The sequence below is a fragment of the Hyperolius riggenbachi genome, chromosome 9 (genome assembly GCF_040937935.1).
Source record: "Hyperolius riggenbachi isolate aHypRig1 chromosome 9, aHypRig1.pri, whole genome shotgun sequence".
NCBI lineage: Eukaryota > Metazoa > Chordata > Amphibia > Anura > Hyperoliidae > Hyperolius > Hyperolius riggenbachi.
This window is the reverse complement of record NC_090654.1, coordinates 72578500-72592557: the sequence shown is the minus strand read 5'-3', so window position 1 is coordinate 72592557 and position 14058 is coordinate 72578500. Positions and strand designations below refer to the sequence as shown.

General features: G+C 43.3%; 1 protein-coding gene across 6 annotated transcripts in view; it reads left to right on the top strand.

Moving 5' to 3' along the window:
* FGD5 (FYVE, RhoGEF and PH domain containing 5) overlaps positions 1-14058 on the top strand; it is a 321938-nt gene that overhangs the window by 268182 nt on the left and 39698 nt on the right. For all 6 annotated transcript variants that reach the window (XM_068253043.1, XM_068253044.1, XM_068253041.1 and 3 more), the window contains 2 exons: positions 10328-10411; positions 13798-13877. In XM_068253043.1, coding sequence (XP_068109144.1) covers positions 10328-10411; positions 13798-13877 — 164 coding nt within the window. The remainder of the gene's footprint in view (positions 1-10327; positions 10412-13797; positions 13878-14058) is intronic.

Genomic DNA, 14058 nt, shown 5'->3' with positions numbered 1-14058 from the left:
GAAATGTGGGTATGCCAGTCCAGACCTACTCTGCAAGCTGTTTATCTGAGACAGTCATCTTAGACAAGCATCCTATCAGATATGAGTAAATGAAACTTTTGTTTTAACCTAACCTCTGACCAATGCTTAACCCTAATTTTCAGTAAGGGGGGGGGGGGGGGGGGGGCAGCAGCAGCGGCAGCTCCACAGATTGTGATCGGTTTCAGGCTGAAATCGATTCACAATCTGTTTGCAGTAAAGGTGGCCATATGATCCCTCTCTGATCAGATTCGATCAGAGAGGGTTCTATCTGTTGGTCGAATCTGATGGCAATTCGACCAGTGTATGGCCACCTTTAGACCTTTGCAAGGTCTAGGTGAACATTTGCGTGCCTATTAAACCGCTGGCAGGAGATTTGGGCACAGGGTAAAGCCGATAAACGGCTTACCCTGCTCCTGCACAAGTCCTGGCGGCGTTAATTACTATTCCCCCCACAGGCCTCTATGGGTAGTGAGGGAGAGATGTATTTCGGCTTCCAGCTATTGCTGGTGGCTGAATTACAGTGTTTCTGTAGTAATTTGTGCTCCATCTTTTGAGGGCGCCCAAATTACTCCCTGAGTGCCGCTATAGCCATAACTCTTAGTACGGCCTATGGTGGCGCCAGCTGTCCCCAAATCTCCTGCGCACAAAACATTCAATGGGCCCGATCCTATTCACTTTTTTCCTAAATTTGACTTTTTCGGTTTAGATGGCACTGGTGAGAAAGTGACAATGCTGGCAGGTGGGGTCTGTGTCTGTTGGGGCTACATGGCTATCCTGGGAGAGAGGAGTTTGGACAGGTGGGTTGGGGGGAATTAAAGTTGCACCTGTAAAGAGATCATGACATACAGTACAATGTGGACAATATGTATATAATCACATATAAGCCTAATTTTTCTGCATAAAAAATGTGGTGAAAAGTTACCCCTTGGCTTATATGCGAGTCAGTGGAGCAGAACGGAGATTGGAGCAGGTTTTGTTACTGGCAGAGAAACATAAGGATTGTGCACTAGTGATCGCACTCTTACCAGCTGGCTTACTGCTGTGTCCGTGCCCCCCATCCCCTGCAACATGGTGTGATAAATGCACTGCTCAAGAGTCAAGACTACCTGTGTCTCGTGGCTTGTGGAGCGGAGCTGCAAGCAATGTGTCAGCAATGCAATGATTGGGGATTCTTCCTGTGTGGCAATCACTGTGTCTCATATCTATGACGCCATCTAGTGGCTTCTTGAGACACAGCTGTATGATCCTGGAGCCCATCTGGCTATGGGGAGGGGGGCAGACTGGTACTGGGGGAACATCTGGCTACTGTGGAGGATATATTGGGGACAGGGGTTATACACGAGTAAATCACTTTTTCCTGGTCTCTGAGGGCAAAGTTGGTACCTCGGCTTATACGCGGATTGGCTTATATGCGAGTGTATATAGTAATAGTAACACCTATAGGTTGTAGTCACCACATTAAGATCTTTTGTTGTTTTTTAAAGTGGGATATTTAAAGTGGGCCTCCATTGTACCCAGAATGCAGAAAAAAATCAGCACAGCAGTGTTGTCAGTTTCTGCACACTGCATGCAGGGTAACGCAAGCCGAATGTAATGTATTTGATAGGAAATTCGTTTGTGTGTGTGTCTTCATGTGTGTTTTCTATTAATATCTTTGGAAAGAAAAATGATAAAGGAAAAATGGAAACTGAAAAATGTAAATTACATAACGAAAAAAATATATCGTAATTGCGCATGCAAATTCACTTGAAAAAACGGACCTATACGCATGTGAATTCGTGTACGCATTTTCTGACACAAACTTGTCTATTGGAAACATATCCTCAGCAGGCAGAACTTTTATCTGTCTCTGGTCTGGTTTCAGATCAAATCAAGGGTACAATCTGCGTGGCTATTCTCTTCATGTTCACCTAGATTACATCCAGGCACAGCAGTTTCCCCGCTACAATCCAAGGACATACAGATAGGTTAATTGGTTTCTCACCTAACATGCCCTTCTGATTGCCTGCTTCCTCAGAACAGGGACAGACGGGAATGCATGTGTCTGCTGCGTAAAATGCTACGTAATATTTCCTTTACTCCAATATGTACTTATATAAGGGAAAGAAATTAAGAAGGAAGGTCAGAACTTCTGCCTCCAGATTTCATTCCTTGCTTTTATGAGAGTGACCCATCTTCTACCCTCTGGACCACTTCCTGATTCCAGACCATTGTTTACTCAGATGTTACCACACTGAGTGAAATCTTATCAGACACAAAAGAGGGACCCTTCACTGACCCTTGCCAGCCAGTCCCCTCCCTGTTCCTTATCTCACACTTCCCAGAACCACTCTGTGCACAAGGACTGAACCATGGGAGCCTGCAGAGAGCTGTGACTTCTATCAGCTTTGCAGGATTAGCTGGCATGACTTTTAAAGTTCAGGGGAGATTTTATCGAAGATGAAAGCTTTTTAATAAAGTCATTAATGAGTCAGATAGCATCTTTATCTAGGTGGGAACGTGCTGGGATTGGCGTATAAAGGTTCTGAAGCGGACCTGAATGAAATAATGTAAAACCAATTCCATAAAACATATGATAAATAGTAGTACACTAATGAAAATACCAAGGAATTAAAGTATTATTTTACATTTCAGATGTCGTCATTTTTATGTCATCTGCTGTCTGATGGACTGTACCATATGCTGGTTGGCATGTTCCATCATCCCAATCTTCCCTCCTGAATATTAACTGTGGGGGATGTACACCTACACAAGTGTTTAGGTGCCCATACATTATGCTTTTCTGTTTGTTTTTCTTATGTTTTTCCATTCACTTCTATCGGAAATCAAGCGGCGAAAGGATTGAAAGGGAGATCGGACATGTGGGAAATTATCTATCGAACCATCTAATCGCCTAAGAAACAGATCTCTCTCTGATCGAATCTGATCGGAGAGAGATCCGTTTCCTGCCCATATACCGCAGGCCAATTCCCGATTGATTTCAGCATGAATTCTCCCAGGAAGCCTTCTGACACTGCGTCCGCCACCCCGGCGCTTTCCCGCCTTATGTAAAATGTTCCCCCCAGTGCCCTGTGCAGTAAATACACCTGCACCTGATACCTTGCCTCGATAGCATGGCATGGGGGAGTAGCTAAGACCTTGCGGACACCACACTGATATGCAGAAGTGACATCACTTCTGCATATGCAGCGTGGTGTCCACGTGGGTACCGTGCGCCCGCTCTCACTGGTCACCTGCAGATTCTGATGTCTGACGCTGGGCTGCCTGCTAGAACTAATGTGACTGGGGGGCACCTGTCACTACCTACACTGGGGGGCACCTGTCACTAAATACACTGGGGAGCACCTGTCACTACCTAAACTGGGGGGTCCCTGTCACTACCTAAACTAGGGGGCTTCTGTCACTACCTAAACTGGGGACACCTGTCACTATCTAAACTGGGGGGCACCTGTCACTACCTAAACTGGGGACACCTGTCACTATCTAAACTGGGTGGCACCTGTCACTATCTAAACTGGGGAACACCTGTCACTACCTAAACTAGGGGGTACCTGTCACTACCTAAACTGGGGTGCACCTGTAACCACCTTAACTAGGGGGGAGTCCCTGTCACTAAACATAGGGGGTCCCTGTCACTACCTAAACTGGGGGGCACCTGTGTCGGAGGTGCTTACAATCTAATTCCTACTATAGTCCTAGTGTAACGTGCCACCATTGCTAAGTTCATGTAAATTTGGCTCCACCCTTCACCACACCCACATCCTGGCCCATGGCAACATCCATTTTTTGGCTATTATGCCCATTTGTTGGCGCTGCGCGTAACTGTCTCCACTGTATTTTGGCCTTCCCCCTCTCTTCTTTGTCCCCCCCCCTCCCCCCCGAAAATTTTCTGCAGATGCCCTTGACTACATGTGCTGTATCACAATGCTTAATTCACTATACTGAGAGGGGTAACAATGGCAGTAAACACAACCTTCTGTAGTATATAATATTGAGTCGCCTGTATAATACAGCAATCATATAAAAACTTTTAAAAGCAAATATAGGGCAACGCTTAAAGATATGACCAATATCATGGCTAATCATATTCAAGTTGTGCAAGTTAGCAGAGGCAGGAATTATATGATAAACAAGACATAAACAATTAACATAAAAGCAATTGCTTTATTTAGAGCTTAGCTAGGTGGGAGGAAATAGGGGACCTGAAGTCAAGATTATTACTATTATTTGTGGTGTCTAGTCTGCCTTATGGTTCCCAAACATGGTACAATTTTTTTGGTTTTTTCGATTAGATCATTTTGTTCAAATATTCCATTAGATCAAATATAAAGATTTTTCCAACCTGTCCTATCTGATTTTTATCGAAACAACTGGATAATCGTTCATTTTTCGTGACCAAAAAAAAAAGATTATTTTCATTGGATTTCATCGTTTTGGTTGAATAAATGGGAAAATTAAACATTTTTATTGTACTGTGTATGGGCACCATTTATGAACCCGATATCCTGGTGCCAAATCTATGCAAACACCTCAATGCCTCATCCATGTTTGAGATGAACTGGTCGGTTTTCCCCTAAGATGTGTCAGAAAATACTTCATAAAGTGATAGACACATGTGAGATGACCTCCAGATAGCGATATATAGCTTTTGGGAATCATTAACTGTATGTAATAATTTCCAACATGTTTTTGAAAGCGCTCTCCTGGTTGCCCATTATATGGCAGTTCAGGCGTTCTGTTTATTATAATAATCCCTATCATTTTCCAGAACTGCAATATCCTCATCGCACATCTGAACTGGCAATCATCATTTTTTAATGCGTAATGAAATCTTCGGGGCGCTAATCAGCGTTACCATGTCAACAGTATGCGGCATCTTTTCCGGACACTTCCCCGAATAGGCGAGGGAACAATGCTTTGGCACTGGCCCAAAAATCCATTTTATTAGCTTGTCTCTACTGCCTGGACTCCATCTGATTAACGCTTTTCCTTTTAATTTCAGCCAATCTCTTCAGGGAGCAGTAAGCAAAGGGAGGGGGAGGGGGAAGTGCTTACATCTTCATTAATTTAGCCTTTTTTTTTTTGCTGCTTGCGTAAGAATAGCTTTAGCATAGATGTAAAGTTTTCAAATGGAATGCGACTTAAAGCGGACCTAAACTCAGAACTTCCTCTCTGCTCTTGAAGATAAGCAACAGCATAATAACCTTTAAATAAAAACATTTCTTTGTTACAAATCCTGCAATACTTCTGCAGTGTGTCTGCTTCTTGCTTTCATGGAAGCAGACATTGGCCTCAATTCACTAAGCTTATCTCCTGTCTTTAATAACAATTCTAGAGTTATCACCATGGTGATGAGGCATGTAGTATTCAGGAAACAGTTTACCTCAGGCAAAACCTAAAATTAACTCTTCTGTCTTTAAGTTAACTCTTCAATCCTTAAAATAACTCCAGAATTAAAGACATTTGTTAATTAACTGCATGTGAAAATAACTACAGAGGAGGTAACTTAACTACAGAGGAGGTAAATTAACTACAGAGGAGGTAACTTAAGGAATGAAGAGATAAGATAACTCTCTCACTGTGTGGAGGTAATTTTTCTCTTGCTTTATTATCTCCAGCATGAGCTTAGTGAATTGAGGCCATAGGCCTCAATTCACTAAGCTTATCTCCTGTCTTTAATAACTCTTCTAGAGTTGTTACCATGGTGATAAGGCATGTAGTACTCAGGAAACATTTTACCTCAGGCAAACCTAAAGTTAACTCTTCTGTCTTTAAGTTAACTCTCCAATCCTTAAAATAACTCAAGAGTTAAAGACAGGTTGTTAATTAACTGCGTGTGAAAATAACTACAGAGGAGGTAAATTAACTACAGATGAGGTAAATTAACTACAGAGGAGGTAAATTAACTACAGATGAGGTAAATTAACTACAGAGGAGGTAACATAAGGAATGAAGAGATAAGATAACTCTCTCACAGTGTGGAGGTAGGTTTTCTCTTGCATTATTATCTCCAGCATGATCTTAGTGAATTGAGGCCATAGTGTTAACATCTTGCGTTTACAAATTGCTCTAGCTCTGTGTTTTCCTTCTGTCCTGTGCAAGAGTTCAGGTCCACTTTAAAGAGAATCTCCGACCAAGAATTGAACTTTATCCCAATCAGTAGCTGATACCCCCTTTTATATGAGAAATCTATTCCTTTTCACAAACAGACCATCAGGGGGCGCTGTATGACTGATTTTGTGGTGAAACCCCTCCCACAGGAAACTCTGAGGACCATGGTACTCCTGGCAGTTTCCTGTCTGTGAACCTTGTTGCATTGTGGGAAATAGCTGTTTCCAACTGCCAAAAAAGCATGCAGCAGCTACATCACCTGCCAACAGTAAAAATGTTACCATGTAATAAATGTCAGAATGTAAATCAGGGATTTAAAAGATTTTACAATGGGCAAACACTGACTAAATCATTTATACATAATTATTGTAAAAATGAAGCACTTTTTTTATTACATTATTTTCACTGGAGTTCCTCTTTAAGGGATTTACTAAATAAAAGTAAAATCACATTTGAGTATTTACTGAACAAGAGCAGGCACAGACTATGCATGTGTATGGCTCACAATGACTGATTGGGTTGTGTGTGTTGCTTTTCTGCTGGCAATAGTGGCTGTGCTTACATTTACTAAAGGCGCTCGTTAAAAAGGATTCAAGATAATGTCCATAGTACAATATTGGTAATTATACCAATATTCTACTATCCCAGCTCTGCAACCTAATTTTCACACAAACCCTCCCTTATCTATGCCTAACACTAACCTTCTCCCAACCCCTAACACAAACCCTGCCGCTACATATGCCTAACACTAACCCCCCCTTACCTAATCCTAACAGTATCCCCCCCCCCCACCTAACCCTAACCTCCCCCATCTACTCCTAACACTAACCTCCTAGATGTATATGGCTAACATTAACCCCCTTTACCTATTCCTAACACTAACCCTCCCCCCTGTATATGCCTAACACTTACCTCCCTTACCTACTCCTAACACTAACCTCTCCCCTGTATATGCCTAACACTTACCTACTCCTAACACTAACCTCTCCCCTGTATATGCCTAACACTTACCTCCCTTACCTACTCCTAACAGTATCCTCTCCCCTGTTTAACCTGGCACCACTAAATTATGATAACTTGACGCCTACACGAAAACCCTGTGCCTGAATGACCCCTATATATTATAGCCAAGCACCTATTTCCACTCCCAGGTCACTCTGCTTATAGCTGGAGTGACTATATAGCCACTAATGACATAACAGACTATAACGGTTCCCAAAATGCCGGCTGCTACTCACACCATTTTCACCTGCTTCAGTGCTTGCCTGCTAAATAGTGGGTAAGGCTTCTGGTGGAGATGTATGCAGAAATGCCTTGACAAACATTTTAGAAAACATCCTTAAAATGTTTTGTTTATTTATAAAAGTTTTTCCTTTCCTTCTTAACTGTTTGTCCCTGACACATACTGGTATTCCTCAGGGAACCCTGGGGCCCACAAGCATGGGGCTCCACTTCTTGGGCAATACCAGCTTTCATGATCTAAAACATTGAGGGAACTCTGAAGGAGAGGATGGAAACGTTTTATACATACCTGGGGCTTCCTCCAACCATAATGACTGCTCCCTCGCCGCCATCATCCGCCTCCTGGATTCTTCGGTACATGCCCTGTTAGATTCGCTAGTTGCAGCGTACTGCGCATGCAAGCCCTGGCCGTACTCCCTCCCCCTGCCATGCTCCCGCCGCTGGGATCGTTTTGCACTTGGAAAAGTAGTGATGATAGAAAGGACCAGTGTGGTTTAAATCATCAAATTACATATTTGGCTTTTGACCTCTTTATGGTATGCCTGACTAGCGGTGTAGTGGAGTGGTGACTAGTGGTGTGACAGGGGAGTGTCTTAGAGGTGTCCCTCTTTGTTATCTCAGAATGTTGGGAGGTATGCACCAGCACTTCCTGGACTGATGCCACTTGTTGCTGCAGCCACATCTCCACGCTTCTGCTGCTGTTGTCAATTTCTCTCCTCAGCCAAACTAAATAATTCAGATTTATTTACAAATGATCTTCCGTCCTCAGATTAATGTTATTTACGTGTCTGTTTGCATAACACAAATGGCTCCAGAACGGGAGGCAGGATTTATGTACCTGGGAGATCATTGCTTGTCTGTTATTTGATCTATGCCTATTTGGTCGGTCTCGCGCCCCAGTCCTGAATGGTAATGTCTTCAGCTGCTGGAGATGTCACTGAACAGATCAGATTAATGGGAGTCGGGAAGGTAATTTATGAAGCAATAAGTAACAGGAATAAAACCCAGTGACGATTCATCTGTCAGCGGATGACATACAACCCCCCCCAATGCGGATGCAGGAGAGGACACAAGGTGTTGCGGAGCCTTGCGACGCCCCAGGAAGATTGACTGGAGCACCCAACCTACATTTGTATCTCCCCATTAAATACTTTTGGAAAAAATATGAATTATTTATGCTGAATTTTGTAAAATAACCACGGGAAGCTCTGCGTTCAAGGTCGTGGAAGGGATTCACCGCGTTGCCGGCGTGCTTCTGATTCTTATAATAGGCAAAATTAGCATGAGACCATCCATCATGGAAGCACGAGAGAAAGTCCCGGGAGTTGATGTTTTTTCCTTATGTCATGTCGTATGTGAGAAGACACTGTTGTGGGAATACGGGAGTGATTGGGGACAGGCGAAGGAGACACTGCCCGGAAAGTAATGTTGTTTATAGGTGCCAAATCTGTTTAATATCAGCAATGCCCTGAAAGGCTGTAGATAGAACGGATAGGTATGATTGATGTCATAGGCACATACTTCATACCGAACTCCAGGAAAATATTTGGGGTTCTATATAAGGGACAGCAACTAACCCTTTTTCACACTATCCAAGACTAAAATACATTTTTTCCTGTGGATTTGGGCTTTAACAGAAACCTGAAGGAAAATAAATTGGACAGGACCTTTCCTTCATTTAATACACACACATGTGTAAGGGCTGGTTCACACTTGCTTAAAAAACGTACTCGTTTGGGATGTTTTTAAGCTCCGTTTGAACACAAGAAATGGATCCTATGTTAAAAATAGGATCCACTTCCACTTATTAAAAAACACGGATCCTCTTGATGCGGAACGCGAGATGGAACGCAGAGTCCCAACTTGGCACAATTTTCCGGACTGTACGGCAAATGTGTCCAATGAAAGCCTATGAGAATCCCAATGGAGATCCCATGCTAATACCGGTCACTGAGCTGTGTAGGAGAGACCGAGTGGCAGCGATGGGCGGCAGAACACGTGCGTATTACATCACGGCGGCGACCGAAACGGGCAGCGCCCATGCTGAGGCGGAATCACAGCAAAATCTAATGGCCATGCCAAGGCAATGCTATGGGGATTTGGATGCCATGTCCAAAAAAATGCAGTAGACACTCCGATTTTTTTCCTTGTGAGCCAATTCGGAAGAAGCGTATTGATTTAAATGTGTTGTAATTTCGCATCAGAATTCACATGCGGGGAAATGGTTGGGAATCACCCTAATGGGAACTCAGCCTAAGTGTATCTACAGTGTACCGTATCTGTGCATGTGTAAGGGCATGTGAATGTATTGGTATCCTCTGTATGTCACGTGAGTGTCCATTGGGTGTTTATGTTATGTACATTATGCGTGAGTATGTGGTTAATGTACAGTATGTGCCATGTATGTGCTACCAAATGTAGCAAACTATATGGGGTGGTCTTTTGCATCTGTGCCTAGGTCTGTAGAAAGGCCTTCTCAGGTGATAGGTAGATGTTTCCTCTTTTCTTGAAGAGTTTGCTTCACCAGCATTTTAAACACACCTAAAAATTCTTGTCTTCAAGATATAATACAAGATAGAGTCTAGAAGATAAAATGGCTAATGTACATTAGAAATCATTTAAACAAAAAAAAAAGTTTTACTTTATTGTATACACTTTCCATATAAAACACAGAAAGGTATTCAAAAGAATATTTCACAATCCTGCCTTCTAGTGAAACTAAGGAAAATACCCCCCCCCCCAACAACTAAAACCCAACAACCCAACATCAAAACCCCCCCCCAATTAATCTGTTTACTTCTTTGGCGTATCTCTGAACTTGTTAAAAAATATTTGCTCTATTGTTGTTGAGCAATCATGAAGGATTTTTAAATGAACTTTTATGCATTTTCTCTATCTTAACCAGATGTTAAGAAAAAGTTAATAGAAGTTTTTTGTTTTGTTTTTCTTCCAGATGAATGATGTCCTTCTTTATACATACCCACAAAAGGATGGCAAATACCGCCTGAAGAACACCCTGTCCATTCCTGGAATGCGGGTGAGTACAGAAACCCGGTACACCACATGGATATTTTTCTTCTTTTTTTATTCCTACTGCCCTATGGAGAGAATATAGATATGTACCCAGAATACTTTGCATATTCTCTACAGGAAATATCTGTGGCGATCAATAATAGTGAGGTTTTTATGGCTTTACTGAAACACATGTAAGGAAATATTATAACTGATAACGATTGTTTTAGCAGGACATTAGTGTCTAAATTGCCCATTTTTATCATCTATGCCCTTTTTGGTAACTGAGGTCTCATATTATCGCCATAAAATGCTGCCTTCTATTTTAACTGTGGTTCAACAGTGAGTGAATGAAACGGTTCATATTCTAGCTTGTAAAATGCTGATGATAATAAAACGCAACATTAACATTAATGTCTCTCTCTGTGGACCTCCGGTTGGGATCACACAGAAGATATTGCGCTTTAGTCATTCTGTAAATATAGAACAAGAAAGTCAGACTGTAGCGTCTTCTTTGATTTTTAATGTTGTCTACAATTCTCAGTTCTGTGTTGAGGAGGTCTTGTAAGTCAAAATAGTACTGACTAGGAATCAGTACAGTTATTCATCTTAAAGGGGGGGCTTGAACACCCAGTTGATGTAGCATTAACTTAAAGATTACCTGGCCTGAAGCAAAGCTACCTAAGGTAAGCACAGAGGTATGTTCCTGCTGGATCCACATCAACTGTGCTTTCTCCATTCCCCCCCTTTTCCTCTAGGCTTCTGTAATTACTGCTTCTTGCTACTGCAGAGGTATTGCTGCTGCCTACCAAGCATGAGGTTGTGGGTTTGACTCCCAGATCTGGCCCAGCCATTGCCAACCTGAACTTCTTTAAAAGAAAATAGGCAAAGTTTGCAACAGGAAGAGGCAGGCTTGCTGTGATGTTCCCTCTGTTGACCCCCCCATTCCCTCCTCTTCTCCTCCCCCATTCACTCACCTGGAGAGGAGGGAACGGGAGGGTAATAGGAGTGAAGATGGCAGCAAGCCTGCCTCTTACTGTCTGAGTATTTATGAGGTCCAGGGGGAATGAGGAGAATAATGGACAATGCTCAGAGGGATGTGGCATGAACATACCTCTTTGCTTACCTTGTGTAGCTTTGGGTCAGGTATCCTTTAAAGGACCACTGTACCATCACTGATGTGTATGGTGTGCTCTCTGTGCCATCACTGTTGTGTATGGGGTGCCATCACTGATGTGTATGGGGTGCTCTGTACCATCACTGATGTGTATGGGGTGCTCTGTGCCATCACTGATGTGTATGGTGTGCTCTCTGTGCCATCACTGTTGTGTATGGGGTGCCATCACTGATGTGTATGGGGTGCTCTGTGCCATCACTGATGTGTATGGGGTGCTCTGTGCCATCACTGATGTGTATGGTGTGCTCTCTGTGCCATCACTGTTGTGTATGGGGTGCCATCACTGATGTGTATGGGGTGCTCTGTGCCATCACTGATGTGTATGGGGTGCTCTGTGCCATCACTGATGTGTATGGTGTGCTCTCTGTGCCATCACTGTTGTGTATGGGGTGCCATCACTGATGTGTATGGGGTGCTCTGTGCCATCACTGATGTGTATGGGGTGCTCTGTGCCATCACTGATGTGTATGGTGTGCTCTCTGTGCCATCACTGTTGTGTATGGGGTGCCATCACTGATGTGTATGGGGTGCTCTGTGCCATCACTGATGTGTATGGGGTGCTCTGTGCCATCACTGATGTGTATGGGGTGCTCTCTGTGCCATCACTGTTGTGTATGGGGTGCCATCACTGATGTGTATGGGGTGCTCTGTACCATCACTGATGTGTATGGGGTGCTCTGTGCCATCACTGATGTGTATGGGGTGCTCTCTGTGCCATCACTGTTGTGTATGGGGTGCCATCACTGATGTGTATGGGGTGCTCTGTACCATCACTGATGTGTATGGGGTGCTCTGTGCCATCACTGATGTGTATGGGGTGCTCTCTGTGCCATCACTGTTGTGTATGGGGTGCCATCACTGATGTGTATGGGGTGCTCTGTGCCATCACTGATGTGTATGGGGTGCTCTGTGCCATCACTGATGTGTATGGGGTGCTCTCTGTGCCATCACTGTTGTGTATGGGGTGCCATCACTGATGTGTATGGGGTGCTCTGTACCATCACTGATGTGTATGGGGTGCTCTGTGCCATCACTGATGTGTATGGGGTGCTCTCTGTGCCATCACTGTTGTGTATGGGGTGCCATCACTGATGTGTATGGGGTGCTCTGTGCCATCACTGATGTGTATGGGGTGCTCTGTGCCATCACTGATGTGTATGGGGTGCTCTCTGTGCCATCACTGTTGTGTATGGGGTGCCATCACTGATGTGTATGGGGTGCTCTGTGCCATCACTGATGTGTATGGGGTGCTCTGTGCCATCACTGATGTGTATGGGGTGCTCTCTGTGCCATCACTGTTGTGTATGGGGTGCCATCACTGATGTGTATGGGGTGCTCTGTACCATCACTGATGTGTATGGGGTGCTCTGTGCCATCACTGATGTGTATGGGGTGCTCTGTACCATCACTGATGTGTATGGGGTGCTCTGTACCATCACTGATGTGTATGGGGTGCTCTGTGCCATCACTGATGTGTATGGGGTGCTGTGTGCCCTGGCTGATGTGTAGGGGGTGCTCTATGTGACATCACCGATGTGTATGGGGTGCTCTATGTGACATCACTGATGTGTAGGGGGTGCTCTATGTGACATCACTGATGTGTAGGGGGTGCTCTATGTGACATCACTGATGTGTAGGGGGTGCTCTATGTGACATCACTGCTATGTATTAAGGCACACAACACAAACAACCTTAGAAAATGTACCAAACTACTACTCATTTATTTTAATCAACACTACATTTATTACCGTGAAGAAATACATTCTATCTAATGTATAACTTTGACAAATAAAGTTCCTTTATTCTTGAATGTAAACTTACAATGTATTAGGCTGAATAACTTTCATACAACTCACCACACACCATCCAATTTCTAACAAAATGGATCTGTTTTTTCCAACCTTTCTGATCCATTTTAATTGAGAAAAAACATCAATTTTGATTGAATTTATTAATAAAAAAAATTCTTGATATTCTTTTCACACAATCAATCGTTTTAATTAAATTGGGGTAAAACCCAACAGAAAAATTGTAAGACGTGGCCAACGTTAGTCTTCTTGAACTTAACAGCACTCACTTTAATGCATTCACCTGTAGAGGAGGTTATTGGTAGAAATGACTGCAGTAGTTCATAGTGAATGGATACACGGATTATGCACATCATAGCTCATTGTCCTGCATTTGTCACACAATATTTGGCAGTTTTATAGTCTGTGATTGTATCTTTATCATAGGTAAGCCGACCCATTGTAGAAAATGCCCAGAATGTCCTGAAGATTGAATGTATGGAATGCTGCCTGATTCTCTCTGCCAGGTAATAATCAATCTGTATCATTGCTGATGAACCGAGGCAGAGAACTGGGCTTTTTGCCATGGGTGGTACCATGCTGGGCATGAAATGGGCCAGGAGGGGGACGGTTCTCACAATAAATAACACAAGTATTGCACTATATTATCGAGACGCACCGGGGTTTAGAGGACAAATACCAACGGCA